Here is a 23,557-nt window from a genome sequence, read left to right on the forward strand (position 1 = left end):
ATTGGACACCGGAATGTAGAATTTTCACACTGATGTAATGTCTTGTCCAGTTGATGTATCGGTGTCTAGCATATTGTTTGCAGAGTGGAATGTATTTTCGAATTTAATTTTTCATCAACAGTGAAAGGAAGTGCTCATACCAATATCTCTTGTTAAATTGATTGATTTGAGCCTAGTTTTTGTCAAATTGATTAATTTTAGATGAATCTTAATATATTTTAAATCCTCACATGGCTAATGTGAAGTGACCTTCAAGGATCATAAGTTATGTTCTTTAGCTTTGTTGAGGTTCTAATAAACCTTTACCATCTTTGAGGTATGCATCCAAAGGAAAACTTTGAAGAGCTTGAAATATTTCTTTAAATAGAGGCCCTTTTTTTCCTTGCATTTTTTCTTCAAAAATATCACTATTGTGATTTGATTATTTTTTTAGTTATATCACCTGAGTACCATCAAAAGAAAAGAAAAAATATATCTAATGCAAAATATTAGTTATGTTAAAGAAAAATTAAGCAACCAGTATTGATTATTCTTTGAAACGTTGTACGATATTAGTAATTCTAAATATTCAATATGACCTTTCAACATATTCTTTAAAGTTTACCTTGGAGAGAAGCATATAGTCATATTATTCAGAGCAATGATTGTAAATTTGTAACGAAGTTTAGTATTTGTACTAAGCACCCAAATAATTGTAAGTAATTCTGATAAATTACAAAGAAATAATCCTACTACAAAAGGCTTCCCCCATGGTTTTGGTAGTGTTAAAAGCGCAACACGTGTGGGTTAGGTGCATGTCATGAGTAAGTGGAGAAAGGTAGACAGGTGGACCCATTGTCCATTTTTTATTCGTAATCCAATCTCACACTATCAGGGAGAATCTTGGAACACAAAATGAATGAAATGATAGAAACCAAAATAATTAAGGGAAAGATAAATAAGTTGCCACCTAAACTTGTCCAAAAAAAATACTTAAGTTGTCACCTAAACTTGTCATGAAAAACATTTTTTCGGACAAATATTCTACAGTGTTTATTGTCAAGCATTACAAGTGTTGACCTGAGTTGTAATCTTTGTTTTTCATCTGTTCTTTATTAGTCGGCCCTAATTAAGATCAAGATTTTACACTAAAATAAGGATTAACTACCCTGTCTAGTGACACTTCAACTGTTGATTCCTACTAACTTTGTCTACTGACACTCCAACGGATTGATTCCTTCTAACTTATCTATTCACATTTGCAACTATATATTGACTCCTCATCGTACTTTTGCAGTTCATTTGTAAAGCACACATCTTTTAAAGTTACTCATCTTTTCTTCTTTTGAATCAATATTTTTTCTGCTATAGCCTATAGTACAAGATGAGAAATTGGAACTTTCTTGGATTTCTCTATCTTGCTTTCATATTGAGAGTTGAATCCTTCAAATTTCATAGGATTGATCAACACGTTGAAAGAATCTCCGGAAGTGCTGGCGATGTGTTGGAGGATGATCCTACAGGCAGGTTGAAAGTTTTTGTATATGAGCTTCCAGGCAAATATAACAAGAAAACGGTGCAGAGGGACTCACGATGCCTCAATCACATGTTTGCTGCTGAGATATATATGAATCATTTTCTGTTATCCAGCCCTGTTCGAACACTTAATCCAGAGGAGGCAGATTGGTTTTACACTCCAGTTTATACAACTTGTGAGTACTTGACGCCACATGGTCATCCTTTACCTTTCAACTCACCGCGTATGATGAGAAGCGCGATTCATCATATTGCTTCTAGTTGGCCATACTGGAACAGGACAGAGGGTGATGATCACTTCTTCATTCTACCACATGATTTTGGTGCATGTTTCCATTTTCAAGAAGAGAAAGCTATTGAAAGGGGGATTCTTCCGTTGCTCCAACGTGCAACCTTGGTTCAAACTTTTGGACAACGGAATCATGTTTGTTTGAAGGATGGATCGATAACTATTCCTCCATATGCTCCTCCAAAGAAAATTCAATCCCACTTGATCTCTCCTGATACTCCAAGATCCATATTTGTCTATTTCCGAGGATTGTTTTATGACAAAAGAAATGATCCTGAAGGCGGGTACTATGCAAGAGGCGCTCGAGCAACAGTGTGGGAGAACTTTAAGGACAATCCACTCTTTGATATTTCTACAGATCATCCAACTACATACTACGAAGACATGCAGCGAGCTATCTTTTGCTTGTGCCCTCTCGGATGGGCTCCATGGAGTCCGAGATTGGTTGAAGCCGTTGTATTCGGATGCATCCCCGTTATAATAGCAGATGACATTGTCTTGCCATTTGCTGATGCGATTCCATGGGAAGATATTGGATTGTTCGTAGCGGAGAAGGATGTTCCATATTTGGATAACATTCTCACTTCTGTTCCACCACAAGAAATACTGAGGAAGCAGAGATTGCTTGCCAATCCTTCAATGAAGCAGGCAATGTTATTTCTACAACCTGCTCAACCAGGTGACGCTTTCCACCAAATCTTGAATGGACTTGCTCGTAAATTACCCCATCATCACAAGACCATATACGGAGACAACAGCGCCTTAAACTGGACTGCTGGTACAGTTGGTGATCTAAAACCTTGGTAGGATCAAGTTGCACCTCCAGATTTACTCATTTTTCCCCCTTGATTTGTTGACTTCCTTTTTGCGTATAATATTTATTCATTAATTCTATGTTAATTTATACACAGAAGAAAGAGTTTCGTTCATTAAATGATGTTTATGACATAGATGATAATTTGAAAAACAACGGCACAGAACATGTGAGAGAGATTTGAATAGACACATACAATGTTGTATATTACAGTAGAATATAGTCATCTTCAAAAATTGGATCACAGTACAGGAATATATTAATCACTACTAAATAACAATATAAAAATTCTGAACTCCAACACAGTAGAATATGTGTTTTGGAGAACAAAAACACAGAAAAGATTGCACACAGAAAATATAACATAATAGAGAATTGACTCAAAATTTTCTTCTTCTGCTTCCTTGTTCCCTAAAACAAACCAAGAAAAAAGACACTGTCAACAACTCCAATGAAAAATTACTTTGTGAAAGCTCGAATACTTGGCCTCCATCCTATTCATAAAATAGTTCACATTTGAAAAAGAGCTAATATTTGAGATTTATTTGGTAATCTATTTATTTGTTCACCATGTTTTCAAAATCGAGTACTACTATTTAGTATTCTCCCTATTTCATGAAGCTAATGGTGAATCAAACAGCATTATTAATATCTCTTTGAGACTTGAACAAATTCAATAGCAATACAGAAATCACAAGAATTTAACTTGAATGGGTCCCACCACCCCGCCAGGGCGGTGCAGCCAGAGCGGGAATAAGGCCGCCAGAGGGGAAATCGTGGGATAGAACTTAAGTCGCGAATTTTCTTATTTTCTCCACTTCTCCCAAGTTGACGTTAGAGGCGTTCTGCAAAACCCTCCAAAAAGGTTGCTCCTCAATGAAGAAGATGAGGGGAAGGAATCTTAGCTTTTAGAAGACTTCAACTCGCGGAATTCAATCTGGTCTTGCCCATGGAACCCTGGAGAGATCTATTGGAATCTGTACAAAATAGACATCGTTGATACAATAACGTTGTCATCGCTAGCTCTATCAATCTTCCGTATGCATTATTACAATCCAAGGAAGGTTGTAATAACGAAAGGGACATGTGAGAATTTCTTCTTAGCTAGTAGAACAAGAAAGACATGGATCTATACGCAATCAAAGGACAGAAATGGCCTTGTTGTAACTCACTCTCCTCTTCAATGGGGTCTGCTCTTTCTTTTTTTGGAAGAGTATGTCAATATGATCTTAATGAGGTGCGTGGCATTTTTCGCTTCACCAGAATCCGACGTCAATTGGTTACCGGTTGGTAGTTCCTCATTGTGCATTGACTGACTCCTCATGGCGTGTTCGCCACCACACTGGCTAGCCGGTGCATTGGCCTTACCGTAAGAAGACTCCAGAAAGAAGGCGTTCTTTTGCATTGCACTTCTTCATGTCTTGGTTCAATGATTTCATTTGGAGATGAAATGTGAACCTACTATTCATTTGGACGTTCATCCTATTGTCTTAGGTCTTTCGAAAAAAAAGCTCCAATGTGGATAAAGAACAAAATTACGCATACAAGAGGAACAATAAGTTACATGCAGATGGCAAGAGGAAGACAGAGATCGATAATTTCAAGAGAAAATGTTTTTTTCTATCAATTATCCTGAGGAAGCAACCAGACAGATGAAAATACAATGCTTTTACAATGTGTAGTTAATTCAAAAGTGAATATAATTCAGATTTTGATACATCAACAAATCATGGGACCTGATTGGCGGACCTGGTCCCATGAACAATGTGTCTCACAGACCAAATAGGGACCAGCTGTAAAAGCTGCCACCACTTGCTGTGATTGGTGGGCAGTAGCTGAAAGACAGCAGGCGTCCAACCAATCAAAGGTAACTAGGTTGTTTCGTCCATATGTTAAAAACTATCTTTAGGACATGAAACAACTTAGTTCTACACATCATATTTTCAAGGCAAAAGGATGAAGGAGGTGCTCACAAGAAAAAACAACTTCATCAAGGCAGCAAGGGAACTAATTGAGCTACTTTTGAAGAATAGTTTTTAGGTTGTTGCTTTGTTGTAATGTTGAGTCTAGTGTGCTACATATTGTAAGATCAGTTCCTACACTATAAAGGAACATTGATCAGTTTGTTTTTATATGTTGGGTTATTGGTTAAGTGTTGACCTTGAATCAGTGATTTGAAGCCTACATTAACTAAGGGATAGTTGTATAGTGGGCAATAAATTTATTGCTTAGTTTCCGAGTCCTTCCTAGAGTTAGCCTTGATCGAAGTGTTAAAAATCCACTTCAGCTAGAGTTAGTTGGGGTAGTGGACAATAGTTGTATTGCTTAGACTTAAAGTCTTGCAATAGAGGTATTGCAAGCCAAGGGGTGGAGAGGGTTAGTGTCTAATTACAACAGGTTGTAATAGACTACTTTACTCTTGCATCTTTAGTGAAGTTGGTTGCTAAACCATGTGGGACAGGTCGTGGTTTTTCCTTCCTTGAGCAAGGAGGATTTCCATGTAAAAATAGTGTGTACTTTACGTGCATTATCTGTTCTTATATTGTTGTTCTGTCAAGGGACCTGGTCCTTGACCTGTAGTGTGTAACACCCCCCAAAATTTTTCGCTAAGATTCGAACATTTCTTCCCGTGTGGGTAGACCCAGACCGGAGGACTTGTAATTCTGCACATGAGTTAGGATTAATTCCTAAGTATTTGAAGTGTGTTAGATGTGTTTAGGGGTCATAAGGGATCTCTAACACCAAGTCGAGTCCAAAGAACTCCAATTGATTAAGATTTCGGACGAGTTAGTTTAAGGGTCAACTTCAAACGACCATATCTCCTTATATATAAAGAACTGGGTGGCCCACGACCTACCAAATTAAAGGTCTTTGAGTCTTCTTTCCAACGCCACCACGATTGCAATTTTTGGAGTTCGGAGTCAAACGTTATGGCCATTTTACTACGAACTAGCACTGCAGGAATATTCAGGCCTGGGCGAAATATAGGCTTGGCGCCCCAGTGGCGCGACGCGCCACTATAGCGCCAGAAAACAGCCTCAGTAGTTTGATCCTTGGCGCGATGCGCCACTATTAGATGTGCAGGGTTTTAGGCCTATTTTGGCTTGGCGCTGCAGTGGCGCGACGCGCCACTATAGCGCCAACAAGATTTTTTGCCCAATTTTCAGATTTTTAAAGAGGGGCAACTTGGACTTTTTTCCAAATTATATATACACCATTCTTGGACGTTTTTGGACCATTTTTCAGTCCTCTCTCTCTCTCTAAAAAGCCCTAAATATTTTTCCCTCTCTTCTTCCTCTTCTTCTCCAAATCCATCTCCAACAAAGGGTGCCTTCAAGAGTTTCAAGGATCCAAGTCTTCCATTGAAGACCTAACATCAAGTTCCTTCAAAGTATTCAAACAAGGTATGTAAGGCTAACCTAAAATATGGATTTAGTTCTTCCATATGCCCATATATATGTGTGGATAGAAGTTATGAAAGAGTTGAACCTTCTTAGAAGGTTTTCTTGAAAGTTTTTCCTAAACTATGGAATGTTTTAGATATAAATGGTTGATTGGTGATTTTAATGACTTGAGTTACTAAATAGTTATCTTTCATATTTTTGGCTACAAATGTATCTTTGTATATAGATTTATAGGTATTGACGATATTCTTGAGTTGAGTTTTTTTGAGAGTATGTGTTCATGTTTCATTCACATGAACTCAAGATGAGATTTCTTGTCATAAATGTCTTGAGGTTGAGATGGATAGTTGTGTATATATATATGTATTGATTGGAATGAAAAGAATGAATTGATTAGTTAAGAATGTCCCTTTGCTTCTATAAAATGAACATAGGACAAAAAAATAAGGATTTTTGGAGTAGATGTTTGATGATTGATGTGATGATGATACTTGACAATGATGTGATGATAATGTTTGATAATGATGTGATGATAATATATGATGATGATGATGTGATGATGATGTTTTGATGATGATGTGAGTGATGACGTGAATGGTGCTTATTTAATATGTGTAGAATAATTGATGTAGAGGTATATTGATGAGGATGTTATGTGATGAAGTGGATTGGAGCCTAATGTGATTATGTGATATGTGATTTACCTAATTTGATGTGGTTGGAGTCTTATGAGCATTTTGAAAATAAATGATTTTGAAACCATTTTTGCATAAACTATTTATACACTATTTTGAGTTTAAAGAGTAATTATTTTCATCTATGATTTGAAAAGAGTTTAAGCATGAGTTGAGTTTGAGAAGTCTTTTAATTATTTTGAACACGAGTATTTTGAGTATAAGTGAGTTGAGTATTTTTACTTTAAAATGTCGATTTTCTTTTGAGATTGTATAGATTTTAAAGAGAAGAGTTTGATGATTTGAGATGAGTCGATTTGAAAGAAGGTCCAACGAGGCCAGATTTGATTGAGTTTTGAAAAGAGTCCAATGAGACTAAATGAGTTGATTTGAAAGAGTCCGATGAGACTGAATGAGCATTTTGAGTATTTTACTCATTTGATAGATATGAGCATATTGAGTCTTGGGAGGAGTATCGAGCACCGAATTGGGTAAGGGTATAGTCCATACTCGAACCAATAAACTACGTCGCCAAACGTAGGAGGGGATTGAACCGTTAAAGTCGGATGCTTCCCCAAAAATGTTTTTCCTGACATTATAGGACTCGGTTGGATTGGATCCATGATTGGTTGATGTGTTCATACCCTGGCAAGGTATGAACGGACGCGGCAACAACGTCGGCTTGTTGTACTATCACTCGCTCATATGGTGATGGTTGTCGGTTAGAGAAACTCCCAATTGAATGGATTGTGCTTGATATGATTGGTTTGATTATGATTGTAGATGATTGAGTTGAATTGTATGACATTGCATAACTTAATTTGCATATTTATTGAGTTGAGCCCTTTGAGTTGATTGCGGGTTGATTGCATTTGATTAGATGAATTGTGATTTGATAGTGTACGATTGGACTGGATTGGAGTAGATGATAGGTTGATTGGGATGAATGGAAGGATATATGATTGGATTGGATCGGATCGTATATGACCGGGTTGAACCGATGGTATACGATTGGATTGAATCGGATAATATATGATTTGATTGAACTGTATCGTGTATGATTGGATTGGATTGTATGATGTGTGATTGGTCTTTGTTTAGAAATGTATTCTTACTTTAGACTTATGACGTCTTATGTGAGTCTCTCCTACCTTTCTGATTCGAGATAGTTGATCCAATGTTATTCTTCCTTGAGGTATGTTTTATTCTGCCATATTACATACTCGTACATTCCACGTACTGACGTCCATTTGGACCTGCATCGTTTCATGATGCAGAGACAGGTTTAAGAGATCATCATTAGGAGCACCATTAAGGATCTATACACACTCAGCGTATTGTTGAGTCCTCCCCTACATTCGGAGGACACCGCTTATGTAATCTTGCATCGAGTTAGCTTTTTTCCATTTTTATTTGAGGTAGCCATGAACTTGTCATCGTCACCAATTAGATAGTAGTGATAGAGGCTTCATAGACTAGATAGTGATGAGTCGATTGAGTATTTTTATCCTTGAGTTATTCTTGTCAAACTACTTTTAAATGACAAATATTTTAGTTGATCTGTCGGCCCATGGCCTTTATTCTTTGAGTTGGATGGGTGATTTGAGTTGCCCACTAATTTATTCTTTATTTTTAAACTTTCCGCTGAATGAATGAATGAACGGATGTGTGATCAGGCTATGTGGTTCGCTTGGGAGCCAGAAATGGTTCCTGAGTGCCGGTTACGTCTAGGGTACCCTCCCGGGGCGTGACAAACATGGTATCAGAGCATAGAGTTCAAGTGTCCTAGGGAGTCTATGAAGCCGTGTCTAGTAGAGTCTTGCTTATGGGTGTGTTGTGCACCACACTTATAATCAGGAGGCTATAGGACATTAGGAATTGTTTCCCTTTTTTCATATTCTAGATTCGTGCGATAGAGTTTAACTCTATAAATATTCCCTTCCAATTCGTGCGTTGCTCAAATCCATTTGACTACCCCTCATACTCAAGGTAGTTGAAATGGTAGATATGAGATTCTTGTTGATGAGTTAAGATAAAGTCTTGAGGAAGTGAAGAGACTGCACAAGGCTTGAGAAGAGCCGATTGTTATACTTAACTTTATTGATCTGGGAAGAATGTACTCTATTTCATAATTGATCATGCGTTAAGCCAGAGCGAGTTGTATCCTAGAATCTTATCTCTAAATCTTGATTCAAACGTTATCTTTGAGAGGGAGGTTATGTCTCTAAGTGATTAGTATCGCCATTCGATGGAGTGTGATTTGAGGAAAAGGTGAGTTATGATTCACAGGATGATTCGAGAGTTAGAAAGAGGGAGTTGGAGGAGTAAAGCTCAAATAGTGAGAAAGATGGTTGATTGAGGCCGGTAACTAGGGTGAAATATCTATAAGGTGAGTAACGAGGTGTAGAGAATGATTGTGATAGTGCTAATTTTAAGGCTTGATTCAGTAGGCTTGACATGACATATGCAGGAGATTAAGATATTAACTTGTGAGGAGTATGCATCATGAAAGGAGGGGTATGTGACCCTCAAATGTAAGTAGTGAGTTGAGGCTAAGTCATTTGGTAAGAAGAGGGTTAGGATGTGTATATGAGCTAGTGTAGATTTAAATGAGGCTCTAATTTTATGAGTTGCTTTGGGTGACTAGTTAGTATCCTTTAGTTGATGCTTTTAAGCTAAGCGGGAGATGATAGGGTAATGAGCCAAAGTAAGTCTTGAGCTTCCGATAGTGATGAGTTGGCCAAGATGATAGTGGACGGAGTTGAGCGAGAGTAGATGAGGAAAAGTGAGTGCTTCCCGATGGTGATAGTTGTGTTGTACTTGTCTAGTTGAGGATAGATGTGTGGAGGAGGAGTGAGATGAAACCTTGTGATGAGCAATAGGTAAGTAAGAGTATGTTATTATGTCTCCGAGAAAGAGCTCATACGATGATGAGGGTATAAGTGTTGAAGTAAGCTAGGGAACTCTTAGATATGAGTGAGGTAGTTAGAGTGATAAGCTTGAGTGTATGGTTGTCAGTGTGAGAGTGATGGTAGTAGGCTAATGATCACATTTGGGGGAAATGATTGGAGGTACGTGAAGGGTGTTATGAGGATTGGAAAGGAGGGGAGGTTTGGACACCAATATATTGACCTCATGAAATGGTGAAGAGGATTGGAAATGTCACTCGTGAATTGGAATTCGACGGTTGAGGATGTAGATATTTGAATGATTTGGTTGATAGAGTTTCGATGTTCTATTCGTGCCTAATGATGAGAATGTTGAGGGTGATGTTCCTATTCTTGACTTGAAGTAGTTTGCCTATTCTTGAGTCGAAATAGTTGATTATCTAGATTGTTTGATGTGGTCGATTGGTTGATTTGATTGAGTCTCAATTCTTATTCGTGCCTCGAGTCCACTATTGTTTTACTTATCATTCGAGGACGAATGATCCCAAGGGGGAGATATTGTAACACCCCCCAAAAATTTTCGCTAAGATTCGAACATTTCTTCCCGTGTGGGTAGACCCGGACCGGAGGACTTGTAATTCTGTACATGAGTTAGAATTAATTCCTAAGTATTTGAAGTGTGTTAGATGTGTTTAGGGGTCATAAGGGATCTCTAACACCAAGTCGAGTCCAAAGAACTCCAATTGATTAAGTTTTCGGACGAGTTAGTTTAAGGGTCAACTTCAAACAACCATATCTCCTTGGATATAAAGAACTGGATGTCCCACGACATACCAAATTAAAGGTCTTTGAGTCTTCTTTCCAATGCCACCAAGATTGCAATTTTTGGAGTTCGGAGTCAAAAGTTATGGCCATTTTACTACGAACTAGCACTGCAGGAATATTCAGGCCTGGGCGAAATATAGGCTTGGCGCCCCAGTGGCGCGACGCGCCACTATAGCGCCAGAAAACAGCCTCAGTAGTTTGATCCTTGGCGCGACGCGCCACTATTAGATGTGTAGGGTTTTAGGCCTATTTTTGGCTTGGCGCTGCAGTGGCGCGACGCGCCACTATAGCGCCAACAAGATTTTTTGCCCAATTTTCAGATTTTTAAAGAGGGGCAACTTGGACTTTTTCCAAATTATATATACACCGTTCTTGGACATTTTTGGACCATTTTTCAGTCCTCTCTCTCTCTCTAAAAAGCCCTAAATATTTTTCCCTCTCTTCTTCCTCTTCTTCTCCAAATCCATCTCCAACAAAGGGTTCCTTCAAGAGTTTCAAGGATCCAAGTCTTCCATTGAAGACCTAACATCAAGTTCCTTCAAAGTCTTCAAACAAGGTATGTATGGCTAACCTAAAATATGGATTTAGTTCTTCCATATGCCCATATATATGTGTGGACAGAAGTTGTGAAAGAGTTGAACCTTCTTAGAAGGTTTTCTTGAAAGTTTTTCCTAAACTATGGAATGTTTTAGATATAAATGGTTGATTGGTGATTTTAATGACTTGAGTTACTAAATAGTTATCTTTCATATTTTTGGCTACAAATGTATCTTTGTATATAGATTTATAGGTATTGACGATATTCTTGAGTTGAGTTTTTTTGAGAGTATGTGTTCATGTTTCATTCACATGAACTCAAGATGAGATTTCTTGTCATAAATGTCTTGAGGTTGAGATGGATAGTTGTGTGTATATATATGTATTGATTGGAATGAAAAGAATGAATTGATTAGTTAAGAATGTCCCTTTGCTTCTATAAAATGAACATAGGACAAAAAATAAGGATTTTTGGAGTAGATATTTGATGATTGATGTGATGATGATACTTGACAATGATGTGATGATAATGTTTGATAATGATGTGATGATAATATATGATGATGATGTGATGATGATGTTTTGATGACGATGTGAGTGATGACGTGAATGGTGCTTATTTAATATGTGTAGAATAATTGATGTAGAGGTATATTGATGAGGATGTTATGTGATGAAGTGGATTGGAGCCTAATGTGATTATGTGATATGTGATTTACCTAATTTGATGTGGTTGGAGTCTTATGAGCATTTTGAAAATAAATGATTTTGAAACCATTTTTGCATAAACTATTTATACACTATTTTGAGTTTAAAGAGTAATTATTTTCATCTATGATTTGAAAAGAGTTTAAGCATGAGTTGAGTTTGAGAAGTCTTTTAATTATTTTGAACACGAGTATTTTGAGTATAAGTGAGTTGAGTATTTTTACTTTAAAATGTCGATTTTCTTTTGAGATTGTATAGATTTTAAAGAGAAGAGTTTGATGATTTGAGATGAGTCGATTTGAAAGAAGGTCCAACGAGGCCAGATTTGATTGAGTTTTGAAAAGAGTCCAATGAGACTAAATGAGTTGATTTGAAAGAGTCCGATGAGACTGAATGAGCATTTTGAGTATTTTACTCATTTGATAGATATGAGCATATTGAGTCTTGGGAGGAGTATCGAGCACCGAATTGGGTAAGGGTATAGTCCATACTCGAACCAATAAACTACGTCGCCAAACGTAGGAGGGTATTGAACCGTTAAAGTCGGATGCTTCCCCAAAAATGTTTTTCCTGACATTATAGGACTCGGTTGGATTGGATCCATGATTGGTTGATGTGTTCATACCCTGGCAAGGTATGAACGGACGCGGCAACAACGTCGGCTTGTTGTACTATCACTCGCTCATATGGTGATGGTTGTCGGTTAGAGAAACTCCCAATTGAATGGATTGTGCTTGATATGATTGGTTTGATTGTGATTGTAGATGATTGAGTTGAATTGTAAGACATTGCATAACTTAATTTGCATATTTATTGAGTTGAGCCCTTTGAGTTGATTGCGGGTTGATTGCATTTGATTAGATGAATTGTGATTTGATAGTGTACGATTGGACTGGATTGGAGTAGATGATAGGTTGATTGGGATGAATGGAAGGATATATGATTGGATTGGATCGGATCGTATATGACCGGGTTGAACCGATGGTATACGATTGGATTGAATCGGATAATATATGATTTGATTAAACTGTATCGTGTATGATTGGATTGGATTGTATGATGTGTGATTGGTCTTTGTTTAGAAATGTATTCTTACTTTAGACTTATGACGTCTTATGTGAGTCTCTCCTACCTTTCTGATTCGAGATAGTTGATCCAATGTTATTCTTCCTTGAGGTATGTTTTATTCTGCCATATTACATACTCGTACATTCCACGTACTGACGTCCATTTGGACCTACATCGTTTCATGATGCATAGACAGGTTTAAGAGATCGTCAATAGGAGCACCATTGAGGATCTATACACACTCAGCGTATTGTTGAGTCCTCCCCTACATTCGGAGGACACCGCTTATGTAATCTTGCATCGAGTTAGCTTTTTTCCATTTTTATTTGAGGTAGCCATGAACTTGTCATCGTCACCAATTAGATAGTAGTGATAGAGGCTTCATAGACTAGATAGTGATGAGTCGATTGAGTATTTTTATCCTTGAGTTATTCTTGTCAAACTACTTTTAAATGACAAATATTTTAGTTGATCTGTCGGCCCATGGCCTTTATTCTTTGAGTTAGATGGGTGATTTGAGTTGCCCACTAATTTATTCTTTATTTTTAAACTTTCCGCTGAATGAATGAATGAACGGATGTGTGATCAGGCTATGTGGTTCGCTTGGGAGCCAGAAATGGTTCCTGAGTGCCGGTTACGTCTAGGGTACCCTTCCGGGGCGTGACAAACATGGTATCAGAGCACAGAGTTCAAGTGTCTTAGGGAGTCTATGAAGCCGTGTCTAGTAGAGTCTTGCTTATGGGTGTGTTGTGCACCACACTTATAATCAGGAGGCTATAGGACATTAGGAATTGTTTCCCTTCTTTCATATTCTAGATTCGTGCGATAGAGTTTAACTCTATAAATATTCCCTTCCAATTCGTGCGTTGCTCAAATCCATTTGACTACCCCTCATACTCAAGGTAGTTGAAATGGTAGATATGAGATTCTTGTTGATGAGTTAAGATAAAGTCTTGAGGAAGTGAAGAGACTGCACAAGGCTTGAGAGGAGCCGATTGTTATACTTAACTTTATTGATCTGGGAAGAATGTACTCTATTTCATAATTGATCGTGCGTTAAGCCAGAGCGAGTTGTATCCTAGAATCTTATCTCTAAATCTTGATTCAAACGTTATCTTTGAGAGGGAGGTTATGTCTCTAAGTGATTAGTATCGCCATTCGATGGAGTGTGATACGAGGAAAAGGTGAGTTATGATTCACAGGATGATTCGAGAGTTAGAAAGAGGGAGTTGGAGGAGTAAAGCTCAAATAGTGAGAATGATGGTTGATTGAGGCCGGTAACTAGGGTAAAATATCTATAAGGTGAATAACGAGGTGTAGAGAATGATTGTGATAGTGCTAATTTTAAGGCTTGATTCAGTAGGCTTGACATGACATATGCAGGAGATTAAGATATTAACTTGTGAGGAGTATGCGTCATGAAAGGAGGGGTATGTGACCCTCAAATGTAAGTAGTGAGTTGAGGCTAAGTCATTTGGTAAGAAGAGGGTTAGGATGTGTATATGAACTAGTGTAGATTTAAATGAGGCTCTAATTTTATGAGTTGCTTTGGGTGACTAGTTAGTATCCTTTAGTTGATGCTTTTAAGCTAAGGGGGAGATGATAGGGTAATGAGCCAAAGTAAGTCTTGAGCTTCCGATAGTGATGAGTTGGCCAAGATGATAGTGGACGGAGTTGAGCGAGAGTAGATGAGGAAGAGTGAGTGCTTCCCGATGGTGATAGTTGTGTTGTACTTGTCTAGTTGAGGATAGATGTGTGGAGGAGGAGTGAGATGAGACCTTGTGATGAGCAATAGGTAAGTAAGAGTATGTTATTATGTCTCCGAGAAAGAGCTCATACGATGATGAGGGTATAAGTGTTGAAGTAAGCTAGGGAACTCTTAGATATGAGTGAGGTAGTTAGAGTGATAAGCTTGAGTGTATGGTTGTCAGTGTGAGAGTGATGGTAGTAGGTTAATGATCACATTTGGGGGAAATGATTGGAGGTACGTGAAGGGTGTTATGAGGCTTGGAAAGGAGGGGAGGTTTGGACACCAATATATTGACCTCATGAAATGGTGAAGAGGATTGGAAATGTCACTCGTGAATTGGAATTCGACGGTTGAGGATGTAGATATTTGAATGATTTGGTTGATAGAGTTTCGATGTTCTATTCGTGCCTAATGATGAGAATGTTGAGGGTGATGTTCCTATTCTTGACTTGAAGTAGTTTGCCTATTCTTGAGTCGAAATAGTTGATTGTCTAGATTGTTTGATGTGGTCGATTGGTTGATTTGATTGAGTCTCGATTCTTATTCGTGCCTCGAGTCCACTATTGGTTTACTCATCATTCAAGGATGAATGATCCCAAGGAGGAGATATTGTAACACCCCCCAAAACTTTTCGCTAAGATTCGAACATTTCTTCCCGTGTGGGTAGACCCGGACCGGAGGACTTGTAATTCTGTACATGAGTTAGGATTAATTCCTAAGTATTTGAAGTGTGTTAGATGTGTTTAGGGGTCATAAGGGATCTCTAACACCAAGTCGAGTCCAAAGAACTCCAATTGATTAAGTTTTCGGACGAGTTAGTTTAAGGGTCAACTTCAAACGACCATATCTCCTTGGATATAAAGAACTGGGTGTCCCACGACCTACCAAATTAAAGGTCTTTGAGTCTTCTTTCCAACGCCACCAAGATTGCAATTTATGGAGTTCGGAGTCAAAAGTTATGGCTATTTTACTACGAACTAGCACTGCAGGAATATTCAGGCCTGGGCGAAATATAGGCTTGGCGCCCCAGTGGCGCGACGCGCCACTATAGCGCCAGAAAACAGCCTCAGTAGTTTGATCCTTGGCGCGACGCGCCACTATTAGATGTGCAGGGTTTTAGGCCTATTTTGGCTTGGCGCTGCAGTGGCGCGACGTGCCACTATAGCGCCAACAAGATTTTTTGCCCAATTTTCAGATTTTTAAAGAGGGGCAACTTGGACTTTTTTCCAAATTATATATACACCATTCTTGGACGTTTTTGGACCATTTTTCAGTCCTCTCTCTCTCTCTAAAAAGCCCTAAATATTTTTCCCTCTCTTCTTCCTCTTCTTCTCCAAATCCATCTCCAACAAAGGGTGCCTTCAAGAGTTTCAAGGATCCAAGTCTTCCATTGAAGACCTAACATCAAGTTCCTTCAAAGTCTTCAAACAAGGTATGTAAGGCTAACCTAAAATATGGATTTAGTTCTTCCATATGCCCATATATATGTGTGGATAGAAGTTGTGAAAGAGTTGAACCTTCTTAGAAGGTTTTCTTGAAAGTTTTTCCTAAACTATGGAATGTTTTAGATATAAATGGTTGATTGGTGATTTTAATGACTTGAGTTACTAAATAGTTATCTTTCATATTTTTGGCTACAAATGTATCTTTGTATATAGATTTATAGGTATTGACGATATTCTTGAGTTGAGTTTTTTTGAGAGTATGTGTTCATGTTTCATTCACATGAACTCAAGATGAGATTTCTTATCATAAATGTCTTGAGGTTGAGATGGATAGTTGTGTGTATATATATGTATTGATTGGAATGAAAAGAATGAATTGATTAGTTAAGAATGTCCCTTTGCTTCTATAAAATGAACATAGGACAAAAAAATAAGGATTTTTGGAGTAGATGTTTGATGATTGATGTGATGATGATACTTGACAATGATGTGATGATAATGTTTGATAATGATGTGATGATAATATATGATGATGATGTGATGATGATGTTTTGATGACGATGTGAGTGATGACGTGAATGGTGCTTATTTAATATGTGTAGAATAATTGATGTAGAGGTATATTGATGAGGATGTTATGTGATGAAGTGGATTGGAGCCTAATGTGATTATGTGATATGTGATTTACCTAATTTGATGTGGTTGGAGTCTTATGAGCATTTTGAAAATAAATGATTTTGAAACCATTTTTGCATAAACTATTTATACACTATTTTGAGTTTAAAGAGTAATTATTTTCATCTATGATTTGAAAAGAGTTTAAGCATGAGTTGAGTTTGAGAAGTCTTTTAATTATTTTGAACACGAGTATTTTGAGTATAAGTGAGTTGAGTATTTTTACTTTAAAATGTCGATTTTCTTTTGAGATTGTATAGATTTTAAAGAGAAGAGTTTGATGATTTGAGATGAGTCGATTTGAAAGAAGGTCCAACGAGGCCAGATTTGATTGAGTTTTGAAAAGAGTCCAATGAGACTAAATGAGTTGATTTGAAAGAGTCCGATGAGACTGAATGAGCATTTTGAGTATTTTACTCATTTGATAGATATGAGCATATTGAGTCTTGGGAGGAGTATCGAGCACCGAATTGGGTAAGGGTATAGTCCATACTCGAACCAATAAACTACGTCGCCAAACGTAGGAGGGGATTGAACCGTTAAAGTCGGATGCTTCCCCAAAAATGTTTTTCCTGACATTATAGGACTCGGTTGGATTGGATCCATGATTGGTTGATGTGTTCATACCCTGGCAAGGTATGAACGAACGCGGCAACAACGTCGGCTTGTTGTACTATCACTCGCTCATATGGTGATGGTTGTCGGTTAGAGAAACTCCCAATTGAATGGATTGTGCTTGATATGATTGGTTTGATTGTGATTGTAGATGATTGAGTTGAATTGTAAGACATTGCATAACTTAATTTGCATATTTATTGAGTTGAGCCCTTTGAGTTGATTGCGGGTTGATTGCATTTGATTAGATGAATTGTGATTTGATAGTGTACGATTGGACTGGATTGGAGTAGATGATAGGTTGATTGGGATGAATGGAAGGATATATGATTGGATTGGATCGGATCGTATATGACCGGGTTGAACCGATGGTATACGATTGGATTGAATCGGATAATATATGATTTGATTGAACTGTATCGTGTATGATTGGATTGGATTGTATGATGTGTGATTGGTCTTTGTCTAGAAATGTATTCTTACTTTAGACTTATGACGTCTTATGTGAGTCTCTCCTACCTTTCTGATTCGAGATAGTTGATCCAATGTTATTCTTCCTTGAGGTATGTTTTATTCTGCCATATTACATACTCGTACATTCCACGTACTGACGTCCATTTGGACCTGCATCGTTTCATGATGCAGAGACAGGTTTAAGAGATCATCAATAGGAGCACCATTGAGGATCTATACACACTCAGCGTATTGTTGAGTCCTCCCCTACATTCAGAGGACACCGCTTATGTAATCTTGCATCGAGTTAGCTCTTTTCCATTTTTATTTGAGGTAGCCATGAACTTGTCATCGTCACCAATTAGATAGTAGTAATAGAGGCTTCATAGACTAGATAGTGATGAGTCGATTGAGTATTTTTATCCTTGAGTTATTCTTGTCAAACTACTTTTAAATGACAAATATTTTAGTTGATTTGTCGGCCCATGGCCTTTATTCTTTGAGTTGGATGGGTGATTTGAGTTGCCCACTAATTTATTCTTTATTTTTAAACTTTCCGCTGAATGAATGAATGAACGGATGTGTGATCAGGCTATGTGGTTCGCTTGGGAGCCAGAAATGGTTCCAGAGTGCCGGTTACGTCTAGGGTACCCTCCCGGGGCGTGACATAGTGGAAGCATACATTCCAACAAAAACATGTTGTAAAAGCATTGACAGATGAAAATACAATGCTTTTACACAATCTCAATCCATAAAAGTAAAGGAAAGCACTACCCTAGAAGCAGAATACCACAAGCAATCCATAAACAGGTCGTGGTTTTTCCTTCCTTGAGCAAGGAGGATTTTCATGTAAAAATAGTGTGTACTTTACGTGCATTATCTGTTCTTATATTGTTGTTCTGTCAAGGGACCTGGTCCTTGACCTGTAGTGGAAGCATACATTCCAACAAAAACATGTTGTAAAAGCATTGACAGATGAAAATACAATGCTTTTACACAATCTCAATCCATAAAAGTAAAGGAAAGCACTACCCTAGAAGCAGAATACCACAAGCAATCCATAAATACTTGTCAAAATAACAATCTGTCAGGAATTCAACTAACATGTCGTACATCTTATAAAACATCAATCCTCAAAGACTTCATGATTATCCAAACTGCTTCCACTAATATAACCCCTTAATATCTGTAAATAAAAAATGAACGAAAATATTAGTGTGCTGAAACCTTGGTGGTAATGGTTTAGACAAAAATACAATCATTCACGAAAGCTTAACATTGCTAACAACTGATGTTGCTTAATCTTCACTGTATTAGGTATTATCTAACATTGATTCAGTAATTTCAGTGAAGCTGAGAATTGAGATGTAACAATAACATTCAGCTTCCCCCCGTTAGTTCTCTATTTGGAATTAGTAAACTAAACAAACAACTATGTTTTGCCAATTATATGCTAGTATAATTTATCTGTGAACTGTCGCTAGCAGAGAACAGTTACCAGCAATGTGTGCTTCCTAGATGGATTGGCAAAAAGACGTAGTTCTTAGTCCAACTTCGATATTGGTAAAGCTGAACAGTTATCAGAAATGTGTGCTTCTTAGCTTATAGTACTTCCATTTCATGATCAAGAGTGAATGATTGTTACAGAAATGTTTTTAAGCTACGCGTAAAGTGTCAAGGAAAGAAGAACTCCATAAGCTAGTACATACATAAAGACACACATTTAACTTCAGTTGCAGTGGCTCAGCAGGGTACGTACCTGATAACCAAATCGAGCTGGCATTTGAAGGTCAAGCTAAGGTATGATGATTGTTCTACTTCTGGATAAAGAGCTTGAAACCACAATTTTGCATTTCTTCAACTTGTGTTTCCCGGATATCCTTGGCTGATTCAACAAGTGATTTTTTGCATGCCATCACCTCAATAGATTTTAGAGTTGGCATGTCTGCAAAGCGAGAAGGGATCTCCTCTAGATGTCGCCATCTTCTTAACACCAAGTGCTCAAGGCATGGAAAAGCATCATCTGAAACATTCCATTCAAAAAAGGAAGGATTTTGTAGTTTCAAGAATTTGAGGCGAGGGAACTGCTCATCAGTCACTTCCCATACTTCGCTATTAATGGAAACGTTTAGCAGTTTGAGTACCACAAGCCTGGAGAGGGTTGCGACTTGACCCAAACTAACTAGGCGACCATTGGATAGTGTTAATTTCTTGAGACTTGGTGGCAAGTTCAGCTCGGTGGTCCATGCCCCTGCACGACCCCAAGAAAACTTGAGCATATCAAGCTTAGTAAGATTGTTAAATGCAGGGAAAGAGGAATCACATGTCAAAACTTCACATCTCAGTTTTTGAAGATTTGGTATCTTTGTGAAGACCCTGTTCGTGTCCTCCACACAAGAAAACCATGCTGAGGAAAGAGTTCTCAAGCCATCCATTTTTCGCAGAGCATTGTTTATATTGAAAACAACGCGGTTGTATATGTGTAAATGGCGCAACTTGACCATCTTCCAGAGGGTATCTGGTAAAGTTACACGTCCTCCAAGTCCTTTAACTATTAAAGTTTCAAGGTTCCAAAGATTGTCCGAGAATGACAATGAAGAATCTTCAGCGACCTTAACAGCAACATATCTCAAGCAGGTTAACGCTTCTGGGAAAGAATCAATTACAGTGAATTCCAAATTTAACACCCAGAGGAACTTGAAACTGTTAAAAGTGTGAGATGCATAGCCTATTGAAGATAATCCAATTTGCCTTCCCTTCATCAAGTGGAAAGATTGTACATCTGAACAAATCGAACTCCATTCTGCAAGATTATTACCTTGAGAGTGAAGGCATAAGCGCTGTAGAATGCTACACTTCTGATAGGAAATTGAAGGAGGACACATATTATCATTGTCCCTGTTAATAGAGAAATTAGTATGATCAGAATATGTTTAAAAGATAAAATTGATTCTAAATAGAGGAATATCAGATCGTATTACCCTTTTATGCATTGTAGAAAGTTCTCCACCTTGGCTTTCTTCTTACAAAAATCAAGCAACAAGTCATGAATGCGACATGCCTTAGTCTTACCATCAGAACTCTTCTTGGAAACCATCACGAGGTTTCTTCCAATAAGGTTCTTTAAGTAAAACTCTGCTATATCCTCGGAAAGCTTCTCTCTATGAGTTTTTACCAAACCTTCTGCTGTCCACAACCATGTCAACTTTGAAACCTGTATCTCTTCATCCTCTAGAAATACTCCAAAATACAAAAAACAGGGTTTCAAATGAAATGGTAAATCTTGGTAACTAAGATTTATTAAATCCTCTGACTTAGACTGGATATGTGAACCTAAATTTATTGCAACCTGTTCCCAACAATGTTTCTCCTTCTCCCTTCCTTCGAGAATACCTGCTACTAGGACAACTGAAAGAGGTAGCCCTCCACACTTTTGTGCTATCTTTCGGCCAACATCTTCTAAGACAGGGGGGCAACTTCTTGTATTGAACACCTTATCCTTCAATAACATCCAACTTTCTTCCGGTGTAAGCAATCGAAGAAAATGAGGATCACTGACGAGTTTTGCATGGGAGGCAACATCACCAAGCCGAGTTGTCAGGATAATTCTACTTCCATTATTGGCATCCCAGAAGCTAGGGTATAGATCATCCCATGCATCAGTTTCCCAGACATCATCAATGAGGATAAGGTACCTCTGAACCAATAGAAGTTTGCGCAACCTATCTGCTAATTCATTCTCTGGTAGTTTATCACTTATAATTGTATCCTTCTTAATACCACGAAGAATGGTTAGTAACAAGTCCTTGCGTGTATAAACTTGAGATACACAACATTGTGCACGGACATCAAAATGAGAAACGACTAATTGATCAAAAAATAGTTTGTTAGCTAGAAATGTCTTACCCAATCCAGGCATGCCCACGATTGAGATGACATCCAAGTGTGATGATCCTCTGATTAGCTGCCGTCTTAGAGTATCCATCACCTCCTGAAATCCAACCATCTCTTCTCTTATGCTTGTAGTCCTAGCAAATTCTGAAGTATGAGCACTGGCAACATCTGTGGTATTATGCAATATCAAGTCAGAGAGTTTATTTTCATGAATCTCCGCTACTTCCCTTATGAGTAGTGTAATCTCCTCTATGATGTCCCCGGTCCAGAGAAGAAGACACCACTCAGGAATGTCTTTGTTCTTAACAGCCAAATGTTCCACCTCATATGCTTTAGCAATCATCTGCATCGCAAAAGATCCAAATCCAACATGCTGCTTCTGAAAGTGCTCCAGTTGCTGCTGAGTTGTCCGAAGTTGGCTCCTTATAGAAGAAAGTACGTCTGAGTTGCGGCTTAGCAACTCCTTCAGGTGATCTAAAATGATATCAATAGATCCCAGCCCATCAATCTTAGGTAATTTGGATTGAAATGACTTCCGTGTGATGAGGTAGATAAGTGCTTGTATACTCTGAATATCACCTGAGAAGTGAAGGACTGGCACTTGGTTTAACTCCCCAACAGCCATGTCTTCCTTCTCCTCCACGTTGTCATACAACGAGTAAATTAGAAGCCCTGCATCGATAATTGCTGTATCAAGATCTTTAAGGGCCTCTCTTGGTAAATTGATGAGACTGACTCTCAAATCGTTGAGCATTGGCATTTGATCCTTGAAAGTAATAGGTAGCTCTTCCAAATGGTGTACGAGAGTCTCCAAAAAGCCATATTTATAATCAGCAACATGCTCAGCTTGGTTATTTGGATGGCATCCTGATTTAAGAGCTTGCAGGACATCAACATAGATCTTGCGGATACATGGTTGACTCGGCTGAATCCTCATTTGAAGGTCAGAAAATGAAGCATTCATTTTAGCTGAAGCCGAGTATTCTTCTTTCCAATGGCTTGGCAAACCCAACCAGGAAATCATTGCTGCATGACCAGCCACAACTAAAACATGAGTGAAGAAGGTATGTTGGCTTTGAGGATCCGTGCATCTGTCTGAAATGAAGTAGACAAAATTTCTCAATAACTTCAACTCCTCTACAATCGCTACTATTTGTTCCGATCTGGAGGGAGGAATTGAAGGAAAGCAAAAAGGATAAGTATCAGACAACTGTGATAAATAACTGATATTTCTTACAACAGTATCACTGAATTTCTTTATAAATTCGGGAGTAGCAACGTTGGAGGAAAGTGGTAGTGATGCTTCGGGCCAGGAGTATTTACCTCTCAATTCCAACTTAGTCTCCAAAATCTTTTCTTCCAACGTAATTAAATTAAATACATCGTTGGGATAGTTGATTCTTTTGAATTCAGCTTCAGCATAAGGAAAAAGAGCTTGGACTTGCTGTGTAACATCGTAGCATACAGTTGTGAAACTCTGCAAGCTGAGAAACATATCTACGAATTTAAGATTGATATAGATGACATCAATTGTATAATCTATATTGCTTCGGTTACCTAAATCCCATTCATGACCAAGCTTTTCCAAACGAGAAAGGTCATAATATATCCCTGTAGAAAAATACTCATATGAAGAAGCCATCAACTCGGAAATTTAGCTGAAGGTGTTCAATTTTCTTTCTACTCTTTTGGTTTCTAAATGGTTGTGTTAGGGAATTAATAGACTTATTACTTGAAACTCAAATGATTTCTTCCTTCTTCTTTTTTTTTTTTTGTATTTAATTTGTTTATCTGCCCCTACACTTGTGAACACTATAAATTAACTAATCATACGTCAATTAATGACAGTTGACTTTGAGGATATTAAAGAGCATACCCATCATCTGGATCTTCATGTGAAACAATAATGCACTCACATAACATTTCTTTCCAATTTGGTCGAAATATTTTTTGGACAATTAGTAGGAGAGGCTCAAATAAATTGATGGCCTAAAGCCAAATCT

At 37.9% G+C, this 23,557-nt stretch overlaps 2 protein-coding genes across 5 annotated transcripts; one reads left to right on the top strand and one right to left on the bottom strand.

Annotated features, from left to right (window-relative positions):
- The first annotated feature begins 1,254 nt into the window (after positions 1 to 1,254).
- On the top strand, positions 1,255 to 2,798 carry LOC129874778 (probable beta-1,4-xylosyltransferase IRX10L). Its single transcript, XM_055950135.1, has one exon. It carries the CDS (start codon positions 1,364 to 1,366, stop codon positions 2,609 to 2,611), a length of 1,248 nt encoding a protein of 415 aa, XP_055806110.1. The 5' UTR covers positions 1,255 to 1,363; the 3' UTR covers positions 2,612 to 2,798.
- Positions 2,799 to 18,705: 15,907 nt separating this feature from the next.
- LOC129880127 (putative late blight resistance protein homolog R1B-16) lies at positions 18,706 to 23,308 on the bottom strand. 4 transcript variants are annotated; one of them, XM_055954016.1, is made up of 4 exons: positions 20,642 to 23,308; positions 20,479 to 20,558; positions 19,420 to 19,911; positions 18,706 to 18,846 (listed from the first exon to the last, which is right to left on the bottom strand). In XM_055954016.1, the coding sequence occupies exons 1-3, from the start codon at positions 23,194 to 23,196 to the stop codon at positions 19,475 to 19,477; spliced, it is 3,072 nt and encodes a 1,023-aa protein (XP_055809991.1). In that variant the 5' UTR covers positions 23,197 to 23,308; the 3' UTR covers positions 18,706 to 18,846; positions 19,420 to 19,474. The 4 variants fall into 4 exon arrangements, with proteins under 4 accessions (XP_055809991.1, XP_055809990.1, XP_055809992.1 ...); XM_055954015.1 differs by having other exon boundaries at positions 19,420 to 20,558; positions 20,642 to 23,038; positions 23,112 to 23,201; XM_055954017.1 differs by having other exon boundaries at positions 19,420 to 20,558; positions 20,642 to 22,717; positions 22,878 to 22,999.
- Positions 23,309 to 23,557: the final 249 nt, after the last annotated feature.

The sequence above is a fragment of the Solanum dulcamara genome, chromosome 2, assembly GCF_947179165.1.
Source record: "Solanum dulcamara chromosome 2, daSolDulc1.2, whole genome shotgun sequence".
Taxonomy (NCBI): Eukaryota; Viridiplantae; Streptophyta; class Magnoliopsida; order Solanales; family Solanaceae; genus Solanum; species Solanum dulcamara.

Excerpts from the sequence above, each read along its gene's own strand:
- LOC129874778 (XM_055950135.1), top strand. The coding sequence starts at position 1,364 with ATGAGAAATTGGAACTTTCTTGGATTTCTCTATCTTGCTTTCATATTG.
- LOC129880127 (XM_055954014.1), bottom strand. The coding sequence starts at position 23,196 with ATGGCTTCTTCATATGAGTATTTTTCTACAGGGATATATTATGACCTT. Across the intron at positions 20,559-20,641 it reads TTTCTACAATGCATAAAAGG|GGACAATGATAATATGTGTC; the intron begins GTAATACGATCT and ends CTCTATTAACAG.